This window comes from Taudactylus pleione, unplaced genomic scaffold (genome assembly GCF_031769625.1).
Source record: "Taudactylus pleione unplaced genomic scaffold, aTauple2 ptg000087l, whole genome shotgun sequence".
NCBI classification, from domain to species: Eukaryota; Metazoa; Chordata; class Amphibia; order Anura; family Myobatrachidae; genus Taudactylus; species Taudactylus pleione.
Genome location: NW_028284489.1, coordinates 8,495,958 through 8,508,626, shown reverse-complemented (window position 1 = coordinate 8,508,626; position 12,669 = coordinate 8,495,958). Strand labels below are relative to the sequence as shown.

The 12,669-nt window shown below is 40.1% G+C and overlaps 1 protein-coding gene across 2 annotated transcripts in view; it reads left to right on the top strand.

Moving 5' to 3' along the window:
* CRTC1 (CREB regulated transcription coactivator 1) overlaps positions 1-11,141 on the top strand; it is a 250,519-nt gene extending 239,378 nt beyond the window's left edge. For both annotated transcript variants that reach the window (XM_088468969.1, XM_088468968.1), the window contains exons 12-13: positions 9,480-9,660; positions 9,798-11,141. In XM_088468969.1, the coding sequence (XP_088325095.1) occupies positions 9,480-9,660; positions 9,798-10,009 (393 nt within the window). In that variant the 3' untranslated portion in view covers positions 10,010-11,141. The remainder of the gene's footprint in view (positions 1-9,479; positions 9,661-9,797) is intronic.
* Positions 11,142-12,669: the final 1,528 nt, after the last annotated feature.

Genomic DNA, 12,669 nt, shown 5'->3' with positions numbered 1-12,669 from the left:
TTAGTCAACCCTTTGTGTTTGCAATCAAGGGTGTAACTAGAACTTTGGAGTCTACATAACATCTTAAAAGTGCCCCCCCCCCCAGAGGTAAAACACATACATTTGCCCCCTCGCAGAGCCCTTTCAGGTTATGCCACACAGTAGTACCCCTTATACACATTACTCGTGAGCTTTCTTTTTATCATACATTGACTAATACAACCTCATTGTGTCACCATTACAAACTTTTACACACATCCTACAACTATATTTATTTACTTTCTCCTTCTGCTTTTACTAGCTGGTGACATATCGCCAAATCCAGGCCCCACACACATACAGCTGATTTACTGTGGAATAAAAATCCTGCAAACCTCATACACATCACGTGTCTGCCTTCACCCTCCAAATCAATAAATGTGCCTTACGGAAACCAGTCTGTCACATCTTTTCACTATTTTCTACAACTGACCACCTTTCCACAACAACTACTGTCACCATTTTCACTTCTCCTGAGACCGCTGTTTCACACCTTATCCAAACTGTTTAAACAGCCCTTGATAAAGTGGCTCCAGCTACCCATCAAACTTCACGTAAACTGATGTGACAGCCGTGGCTTTCCACAGTAACAAAACACCTACAAAAAATCTCACGTAAAGTTGAATGTCAGTGGCGTAAATCTTACTCCAAATGACTTCCTCACACACTGTATAGAATCCAACCATCTCCCATCCTAACCCTCTGTCCCATGCTCACTGTCTACCCCATCTGTGTCATCCCTGTCTGTTTTCCCCTCCCCTTTAGAATGTAAGCTCTCACGAGCAGGGCTCTCTTCCCTCATGTGCTTTTTCTTTCTTCACTTATATTGATATCTACTCTGTATAACAGCACCTAACCCTTGACTTTTGCCATCCTGCTACTGTTGCAGTAATGTTTATATACCATGCTCCTGTCCTGCAATGTCTTGTACTGTAAGTCCACTGTTTTCTAGTTCTGTTCAACTGTTTTATGTACTTTGTGAGGCACTGCGGAACCCTTGTGGCGCCATATAAATAAAGGATAATAATTATGCCATGCAGTAGTAGTGTCCCTTATACATTATACACAGTAATGCCCCTTACACATTATACCACACAGTAATGCCACATAGTAGTAGTGCCCCATATAACACATCATTCCACAATAGTGCCCCTTACACTTTATCCCCCAGCAACAGTAACACCACTACCCTACCACAGCTCAGGTAGTACTTCATTAAAATTCATTGGGCTTTCTGGACATAATTCTGCAGGCTGATTCTAGTGCAACCAGCGGTGTAACTAGAACTTGTGGGCCCCACAGCAACATTTTAAGGGGCCCCCCAACTCAGGCCTCAACCAGAGTGCATACATATATATAAATGTATATACGTGTATATACAAATACATGATTCTATATAAGTCCAGTGATCGGGGCACTCCTAAGTGGCTGATGCAGAGGGAATAATAAAATAAAATCACCACATGATATTGTAACTAGTTTTGTGGTCAACTAGTTATTGTTGGGTAACTAGTAATAGAGTGGTAAACCCACCTATGATTTGGAGTCTTTCAAAATCATATGCCGGGGCCACTTGTCTTCTCCAGCAGGAGTAGCTGTCTGTAACTGGCAACTTCCTCTTGCTGCTCTCTGGCTGCTGCGGCCATCGCTCTTCCATCCTCAACTCCTGTTCATATTTGAGTTGGCGGGTGCGATGATGTCACGTCACGCTGTGTGCGTTCCCGCTGACGGCGCTGAGCAGCCTGATCGTCTGAGGCCAAGCACATAGCCATGCAGTTTAAAAAAAAAATAAGTCAGCAGCGACGGCTATTCTAATGGGTGGTCTGGTGCATACCCGAACCACCCCATAGTTTCGCCTATGGGTGCAGGGGGTTGCTTGCTGGGCCGGCGGGCCCCATAGCAAGTGCACCCCTTGCAGACCTCTACAGTTACGCCACTAAGTGCAACATATTAACCCTTTCAGTCTTTATTGGCAAAAACACTTAACTGAACAAGTGCCTTGGGATCTTTTTATTAAATGGTTTGATTAACTATTTCTTAATTATTTCTCCCTAATAACGCCTGGGTGATAACATATATATTTTTACAACCCCAGAGCTAGTGCTATTTGTTAAGCACAGGTAGCTCTGTATTTGCACTATATGATATCAAAATAATTGAACAGCATGCAATCAGTTATTGTCCTTTTCTCTTCCCCCTGGTAATATTTTATATCCCACTTATGTAATCCTGGTATTGCAGACATAACGGAGTTTGTTGTTTTTGCCTTCCTTTTATACTGTGTGGGCAATCTTTTCTTTTTGCCATACTATGGAAAGTATCTTGCCAGGGATTGGTGGTGAGTGAGTGGTATTTTACTGTTGGATGTATAGTATCTGTGAATAGTAGTGGGTAAGAGGTACTGTATAATTCATAGAAGGATAGGTGACAAGTATTTCAGTGTGTAATTGCTGTATTTGGGGAGGGGTAAATGTGGTGGGTGAGGTAGTGTAGTAAAAGCAGAATTATTTACAGCTGAGCCTGCACTTTTTCTGTGTCGCTGCCCTTCTCCTCCATGCATGCTGCACTTAACAGAGAAAACATTTCAGAAATCCCAGAACAATGCAGCAGACAAAGTGCATCATGCCATCACCCTACACACACTTCAGTGTTTCAATGATTTCTATACTCTAGTATGGAATGTTAGCTTTCCATTTTGTCATACTTTTATAGTCCAGAATTACTTAGTAAAGGTTATGTGGTACTTTGAATGCCAAGTACATGGATCCAGCAGTTGTGTCCTCATACACCTAGCCTCAATACGCCATGCAGTGCGAGTGAGCTGCACCATGCAAAGTATCATCTTTTTTTTTTTTAGTTTGTATACAAAGTCACAGATGAAGCACAATGGAACTTGAAATGAAACAAAGCTGCGGATGCTGCAACGTAGCACTTGTATACAGATTCTCATTCGTACACGGGATGTAGTTATTAGACCGACGGACGCAATGCCGCCGGTCTAAATACTGACACTTCCTGCCCGACATGGGACTTAACATAGGCTTAGAAATGCCGACGCCTATGTTAATTCCGACGCTGGAAGACCAACCCCCGCCCGACTCCCGATCGTCGTCTGAAGGGGAAGGAGGGGTTGGGGTTAGATGTCACTAGGGAGAGGTTAGGGTTAGGCACACCCCCGGAAGGTTTAGGGTGCGGGGAGGGGGGTATGGTTTAGGCACGTCTGGGGGGAGGTTACGGGTAGGCACCCCTAAAGAAGGGTTAGAGGGGGGCGAGGGATGGGTTAGGATACTTACCACCGCCCGTCAGGATCTCCTACCGTCAGGTTATCAGCCGACGGTATTTTAATCCCATCCAGTACACAGATGTATATCAAATTAATCAATTCATTGTCGTTTAGAGGTCGTATTTTTTCGTGTGAAAGTCATACGGGATCTAGTGAACTAAGTAGGGCTGTTTGGCGCGACTGTGTCAATAGTGTTTGAGGACACTTCTATTTCGTACTGCGGGTTAAAAGTTGTAGTTAAGACAGTGAGACATGCCACCCACTAAGGGTAACTATTATTGCGAACATCAAAATGGAAAGAAGGGTAGGGAAGAGGGGGAGGGTGGGGCGCTAATGCCCTATCTTGCCCAGGGCCCTAATTTGCTTGGTTACTACTCTGCTTGATCTTGTACTCATAACTCCAAACCGTCTGGATTTCAGTGGGACAGCCCTGCTTTTTGGGCACTGTCCCATGGACGGTCTGGAGGTTTGGGAACACACTGCAGCGGCGATGCGTGGCATCAATTTAGTGCCAGGAGAGTCTCAGGGCAGCCCAGCAGCAGGCAGAATGCTGGCTCACCCCCAGTGTGACTAGTTAACGGGAGCATGACATGCTGTCACGCCCCTAAAACATCATACATTAGGGTCATGACACGAGAAGCCCCACTGTGGATTTTTGGGAGGTATGATTTATATATTTATTTTTTTGTAAATGGAGAAACCACCTGAGATCCATAAAGTCATAGATTTGAAAATGCAATAGAGCATATTGCTGTTGTAAACCACAACTTTTATCCTCCATCCTACATTCTGCACTTAAATAAGAAAACTGTAAATATTTTATATTATCTCTGTGCCAAGTTACATTACATTATTTAGTAGTCTGTACCTGTGTGCTGCTTTATTGAAAATAAAAGAAATGGCTCTTCTACGTTTATTTTATTGTTATAGGAATCTCAACTGTGCATAAACCTATATATACAGTCAGGTCCATAAATATTTGGACATTGACAGAATTTTCATATTTTGTCCTCTATTCACCACCACAATTGCTTTGAAATGAAATAAACAAGATGTGATTTAACTGCAGACTTTCAGATTTAATTTGAGGGTAATTACATCCAAATCAGGTGAACGGTGTAGGAATTACAATGGTTTCTATATGTGCCTCCCACTTTTTAATTGGCCAAAAGTAATGGGACAAACTAAACAATCCTAAATCTAACTTTCACTTTTTAATACTTTGTTGCAAATCCTTTGCAGGCAATTACAGCCTGAAGTCTGGAACACATAGACATCACCAGACGCTGGGTTTCATCCCTGGTGATGCTCTGCCAGGCCTCTACTGCAAATGTCTTCAGTTCCTGCTTGTTCTTGGGGCATTTTCCCTTCAGTTTTGTCTTCATCAAGTGAAATGCATGCTCAATCAGATTCAGGTCAGGGGATTGACTTGGCCATTGCATAACATTCCACTTTTTAGTCTTAAAAAACTCTTTGGTTGCTTTTGCAGTATGCTTCGGGTCATTGTCCATCTGCACTGTGAAGCGCCGTCCAATGAATTCTGAAGCATTTGACTGAATATGAGCATATAATATTGCCCAAAACACTTCAGAATTCACTCTGCTGCTTATGTCAGCAGTCACATCATCAATAAATACAAGGGAACCAGTTCCATTGGCAGCCATACATGCCCACGCCATGACACTACCACCACCATGCTTCACTGATGAGGTGGTATGTTTTGGATCATGAGCAGTTCCTTTCCTTCTCTTCTCTTCCCATCACTCTGGTACAAGTTGATCTTTGTCTCATCTGTCAATAGGATATTGTTCCAGAACTGTAATGGCTTTTTTAGATGTTGTTTGGCAAACTCTAATCTGGTCTTGGTTTGCATCTTGTGGTGAACCCTCTATATTCACTCTTGTGAATTCTTCTCTTGATTGTTGACTTTGACACACATACATCTACCTCCTGGAGAGTGTTCTTGATTTGGCCAACTGTTGTGAAGGGATTTTTCTTCACCAGGGAAATAATTCTTTTGTCATCCACCACAGTTGTTTTCCGTGGTCTTCCGGGTCTTTTGGTGTTGCTGAGCTCTCCGGTGCGTTCTTTCTTTTTAAGAATGTTCCAAACAGTTGATTTGGCCACACCTAATGTTTTTGCTATCTCTCTGATGGGTTTGTTTTGATTTTTCAGCCTAATGATGGCTTGCTTCACTGATAGTGACAGCTCTTTGGATCTCATATTGAGAGTCGACAGCAACTGATTCCAAATGCAAATGTAACACCTAGAATCAACTCCAGACCTTTTACCTGCTTAAATGATAATGAAATAACGAGGGAATAGCCCACACCTCTCCATGAAATAGCTTTTGAGTTGATAGTCCCATTACTTTTGGCCCCTTAAAAAGTGGGAGGCACATATAGAAACCGTTGTAATTCCTACACCGTTCACCCGATTTGGATGTAATTACCCTCAAATTAAATCTGAAAGTCTGCAGTTAAAGCACATCTTGTTTGTTTCATTTCAAAACCATTGTGGTGGTGAACAGAGGCCAAAATCTGAAAATTCTGTCAATGTCCCAATATTTATGGACCTGACTGTAGGCCCCCTGCTGCTTTTGCCTAATACGGTACCCACCCTACAATCTGTTAATCCATAGTAGCAAAAAAGCAATGTGGGAATTGAGGAAATGTGGTTTGTATCAATAGATTGCAGTAGTTAGTAAATAACAAACATACTTGAATACATAAAAAGGACTCTTAGCCATAACTTGTATATCTAATAGCATCCATCATACTGCATTTGATAAGATAATTGAAAACAGAAACAAATCCGCGCAAAAGGTTGCAAAAAATGCAACCGTATTAAGCCCGGGTACACATTACCCGACCCACCAACAAATGCGATATATCGTTCCATCAGGCAGTCAGTACATACTACTACACGATCTGGTGTCCAAGCACCTGATACATCGTACACCTGCACCATTCACATTACTGGCGTCTTGAGCTGCATGAAAGACTGAACTATCCCAATGTCGCTGCGCGGGAGCGTGCATAATGCAAACACATTAGACAGTCCAGACGAATTGACGGTCCAATTTGCTATACTGTCCAAGAAATTGTTTAGTATGTACCAAGCATTAGTTGTCATTAATGTATGATGCCTGTTAAGTTTACATACTATCTGAGTTGACCGGCTTGCTTTCAGGTAAAAAGAGGTTAGTAGTGGTAACAATCTCTGAACTTTCTGCCTCTGAGAAACAATTAATTTGCTCCTATTAATGCACAGGTTCTACAGGAGATTATAAGTCCATGTGCAGACAGCACTGTACTGTATGTAGATGCATGCCTGTATTCTGTTTCCATTTATTATGAAATAAACAAACTTTTATTTGCCATTGCTATATTAATTTCTTAGACAACAAATTAATGTAATGTATTAATGTTCCATCAATGCCTATTAGAGATATTACGTACAGTGATGTGCTGGCATTGGGAATTGGTGCTTTGTAAGTAATTGAAGTAGGCTCAAATGGAGAAGGTTGGTTAGTCAAATTACTGCTGCATGAATCATTGTCAAGTGGTGCTTGAAAGTTTGTGAAACCTTCAGAATTTTCTATATATGAAATTTGGCCTAAAACTACCTCAGATTTTCACACAAGTGCTAAAAGTAGATAAAGAGAACCAAATCAAACAAATGAGGCAAAAAATTAGACGTGTTAATTTTTTATTAAGTAAAATGATCCAATATCACATATCTGTATTTGAACCTTTGCTTTCAGGTTCTGGTATGACCCCCTTGTGCAGCAATAACTGCTACTAAACATTTCCGGTAATTGTTGATTAGTCCTGAACATCGGCTTGGAGGAATTTTACCCCATTCCTCCGTAGAAAACAGCTTCAACTCTATGTTGGTGTGTTTCCTCCTATGAACTGCTCGCTTCAGGTCCTTGCACATCATTTTGATTGGATGAAGGTTATGCTTGGTCATTCCAAAATTTTTAATTGATTCTTTAACCATTCTTTGGTTGAATGACTTCTGTGCTTTGGGTCATTGTCTTGCTGCATGACCCACGTTCTATTGAGATGGAGCTTATGGACAGATGTCCTGACATTTTCCTTTTGAATATTCTGGTATAATTCAGAAATCATTGTCCCATCAATGATGGCAAGTCGACCTGGGCCAGATGCAGCAAAAAAGGCCCAAACCCATATCAACACCACCACCGTGTTTCACAGATGGTATGAGGTTTTTATGCTGGAATGCAGTGTTCTACCTTCTTCAAACATAACACTTCTCATTTAAACCAAAAATATCTATTTTGGACTCATCTGTCCACAAAACATTGTTCCAATAGTCTTCTGGCTTGTCCAGGTGATCTTTAGCAAACTGCAGACTGGCAGCAATGTTCTTTTTGGAGAGCAGCGGCTTTCTCCTTGCAATCCTGCCATACCATTGTTGTTCAGCGTTCTCCTAATGGTGGACTCTTGAACATTAACATTAGCTAATGTGAGAAAGGCCTTCAGTTGCTTAGAGTTTACCTTGGGTTCCTTTGTGACCTTGCAAACTATTAGATGCTCTGTTCTTGGCGTGATCTTTGTTGGTCGACCACTCATGGGGAGGGTAATAATGGTTTGGCTTTGTAACCTTTTCCAGGCTAATGAACATCAACAACTCTTCTTCTGAGGTCCTCAGAAATCTCCTTTGTTCATGGCATGATACACTTCCACAAACGTGTTATGAACATCAGACTTTGATAGATCCCTGTTCTTTTAAAAAGACAGGTTGTCCCTTCTCATCTGATTGTCATCCCATAGATTGAAATTACCTTACTCTAATTTCACCTTCAAAATATCTGCTAAATCTAAATAAAAAAATAAAAAATTATAATGTTACCATGTAATCTTCATGCATTGTTAACTTAGGCAAGCATTAAGTCACCATATGTTACTCCTTTTGGTTGACATTGCTGATGTTTTTTGTTTTTGTTTATCACTAAACTTTACTTCTACGATGACAAATTGTCACTTGTGAAACACAGATGACGTTTTGCTACCTTAGTTAAATCAATCAAATTGATTATAGAAAATCCAGTTTCTGCCTCACATCGATCCTTAAATTCGTGCAGCATGTTCATGTATGATGTTATTTTTTGATTAATTGGATTTCTACATATTACTGTATGTATAGGATTATGTGGTCTTTTATTTTTTTAGCAGAAAGTTACTCTAATTAACAGAGACCAGTTATTTTGTGTGCTCTCGCAGGTTACATTTTAGGTGGAACATTTTAAAAAGTATCCCCTTCACTTCATTTTTGGGAGCCTCACCTCTGGGACCCCAAACCTCTGCATTGTAGGAGTTCCAATAAACAATGTGCGTCAATAAAGGAGAAGCCTGTTTTGAATTAGAGTGTAAATAGAGTCCTGTTTAGTTTCTGTTTCACAACCGCAGTGTTCCCAGCGTGATACTAATTATCGTTCTGGCCGCTGAATGCAAGACACCATAGCAACATGATGGCTAAAGTAGAAGGCTGTGTCATTGTAGCTCTTTGATTTTTACCTACTCAAAATCAGGTCATACAGCAGCAGAACCCCTACAACATGAAGTATTAGATTTATGCAACACCACACACACAATTTAGCTTTTTAATGTTCCACATAGATTAAAAGTTGTTACTTTTACATCTTCGTCTCAGTAATCTCACAAATGTTCATACAGATTTGCCCACCAGTTTTATGTCCATAGAAGTTACAGAACCAAGATAAATGCTTACAGTACATATTGGTGCCATCCTGTCTAATAGAGGATTTATGTTTGGATGCCTTGATATTAACACTATGGGGCTGATTCAATTAAGCGGGGCCCTTACCTCACAGCCTTAGCTCCTGGGTGAAGTGCCCAAAGCTATCCAATCACTGCATGCGAATAGCTTTAGACCCCAGTTAAGTGCCAGAGGTGTTCAATTACTACCCACAGTAAACCCATGACTAGCCCAGAGGGTGCACTTAATGTAGGATTTTTCCTCACAGCCTCTGCATTAAGCGCACCCTCCAGAGTTAAAGCATAATTAAATCTGTCCCTATAGCTTTGTGTTCCAGTGGTCTTTAGATGTTTGTTAGTTTGAGAAACTGTAGTTAACTGGATCTACAGGTTTGCACCAAAAGTGATTTGTTTTATGTTTCTATCTGCAGCTTGAACAGTTTAACATGATTGAAAATGCAATTAGCTCCAACAGCCTGTACAGCCCATGCTCCACCCTTAACTACTCTCAGGCGGCCATGATGGGACTAACAAGTAGTCATGGCAGTTTACATGACTCACAGCAGCTTAATTATTCCAGTCACAGCAACATACCCAACATCATCCTCACAGGTAAGTCTGTGCATTATACATGTAAACACATTTCAACAATGTGTGGTCTGGTTCATGTGACAATGAAAGTCTTAAAGTAAATTGCAGCATTATTTGTTTAAAGAAGGCCCATTCTTTTGTTTTTTCTTGTTTTACAGTAACAGGGGAGTCTCCACCAAGTTTATCAAAAGAACTTACCAGTTCACTGGCAGGTGTTGGCGATGTGAGTTTTGATTCTGACTCACAGTTTCCCTTGGATGAACTGAAAATTGATCCTTTGACATTGGATGGACTGCATATGCTTAACGACCCAGACATGGTCTTGGCTGACCCTGCCACAGAAGACACTTTCAGAATGGATCGACTGTAGAGTGAATACTCCCATGTCATAAATTATGCTGCCCCTTTCCCCAGCTGAGCATAAAAGTTCAGCAGGTCAGCCATGTCTAAGGCAACCGCTGAGAGGTGTCGCTCTGTGATGTACTAATGAGTAAAACCTTGTTCTCCCAAGCTTGCAACGCTACAAATCCCACATTGTGCGCCATGTTTAAAATCTTGCGATTCACTCATTGAAGCCTGAAAAGGACTGCATATGGACTCTTACGTTCACCGTCAAAGTTCCATAATGCAGGTTTGTCCACAAGGAATTGGCACTCTAAGCAACTTGACTGAATCTTGGAAATTAAAGTTGTAGTGCTAGGAAGTTACTGTTCTTGACAAAAGCTACATCCACTTATGCTGCATTCAGAATTTTAACACATGTGAATGAAAGAATGGAACATAAAGAGGAGTATTCCTTGTAGGAGGATTAAATCAGTTTTGGTGGAAGTTTGCCTCACGGTTATCCATTGCATCAACCATCCAGATAATAATCCTTTCTTTGAGTAAAAAAAGCTAGTGCTGTAATGCAGTGCCATGTAAGCTGCATGAGCACACATATATACGGTAAAGGAGGTGGTAAAAGTTATATTTAGTGGATATTTACATGTAGCTATACCCATCTGAGTTTGTAAGCTTTTTCTTCTCTCACTCTCTTGAATGGTGTATTTTGTTACTTGTCTTGTTTTTAGGTTTATTGATCTAGTTGCTGCCAGAAAGGCCAGTAACAATCTGCTATTTAATTTTTTATTATATTTAAATGTTTTGAGTATATGGAGTGTAAAAATGCTTCATAATGCCAACAAAAGCACTCTGTATTTTATCTTCATGCAAACTGGAAGTTCATTTATCTAATTTTGAAAAGGGAATGATCTAGAAATCTTACCTACCACAAATCATTCATTGTAGATGGGTCAGACAAATCATCACTGTCATTTGTTTGATCTTAATAGGTTCCTATCCATTGAGTAATTGGTAATTACATACAGACACATACTCATCACGGTTAGTCTTGTTTTATTGCAGTGTAAAAGTGATGTAACAGCATAATACCTGTTATTTTCTCCCTTTTTATATGCTAATTAAACCAATAAAGCATGCCTCTGCATGTTTTAGTGTGAAAAGGCGTAAAGAATACTTACTATTGGGGAGATATTCTGCACTGATGTGGTGTTCGTTTATAAAAACACTCCAGCTTTCTCATCTGCACTGAAGAAGTTTTTGTTCTCCATAGGAACACAGCTTCACGTGCAAGATGATTACTAGCAAAAATAAACCAGTCTGTTAGTTGCTTTCAATACTGTGTTTTGAAATTAGACCAAATTTCACAAACCATCAAATCAAAATACATGTTGACCAATGCTGACAGGTTCTTTCATTTATGTATCAGTAGAAGATAAAAAATAGATAAAACTACTTGTGTTTAAATCAATATACAGCACAGGTCAGGAAAGTCCACGGTCTAAAAATGAATCAAAAAGGAGAGCAGAGGTCATCCAATTTCTACAAGCGTGTGATATTTGAGTCCTGTGTTCGCATGTATATCCAAATTCACAAAATAATATTCAAACAAAGCTTCTTTTTTTTATGTAAACTTTTCAGCAATTCATATATGTCCAATTAAAAACAGTTACCATTACATAAAGTGATTATTTAAGAAGACTACATGTGATATGTGATTAAATGCCTAATCTCTGTATTTGATATTTATTAGTCATATACTTAAACACACAAGTTCTTTTTGGCATTACTTCGTTTTCAAGTTGTTCGCAGCGTTTGTAAATTTAATTTCGTTTCAACACCGTATTTGTAAGGTCAATATTGTGTACTTGAGTCTTTATATCTGTAGCTACATAACCAGATAAACCTGGATTGTGGGTGGACAAAATATGAATGAATGCTTAGTGCTGAACCATATTTGTGATCTTCACCACTTAACCCCATTCTAAAGTGCATCCAAGCTATACTTGCCATGTACTGGAGAAAATCAGGATAACAAACTGAGTTCATGAAATACCCCAGTGCGTAAATAGCCTCAACTGACAGAGTTGCTTGTTTCATTAGAAGATAAACCCCATGCTCCTGTTAGTCTGCTAGTGCTTGATGTTTTTACACTAAAACTTTAATCAAATTGTCACAAGCTTGTCTTCAACGAGTGTCTGTGCAATAGAGTTGAATGGTATGCTGTTGATCTCATACATGTTTGCTTCATAATAGTCTAAAAGATAGAGAGGGAATTTTGCATCTCTCAGCATGTTGCTCGACTTCGTCTGCAGACTCGGACCTTTTGACGGCTCTGATGTTCTGTTGCTGTGAATTCTCCCCAAATATGGTGGCAAGGCAGATGATTACCTCTGTAACCATGACCGCGACTTGATCATATGACTAATTAGGTGGGTGAGCCAACTCACTGTACTATAAAAAACATGTCACTGATTCACCTTACTGAGGTCTAAGAGAATCTTGGACCAGAACTTTTAGGATGATAGTGTATGGGGAATGAGTCTGTAAATGTGCCCTTATTTTGCATCTAATCCCTTTATCAAGGGCAGTGCGTTTGTAATGTTTAAAGAATGATGAATAGTTGCCTTAGGTGTGACCTGCATATGTTGTCCCTTCAAATGGTATTACCAGCATAGGCCATGATTGCAT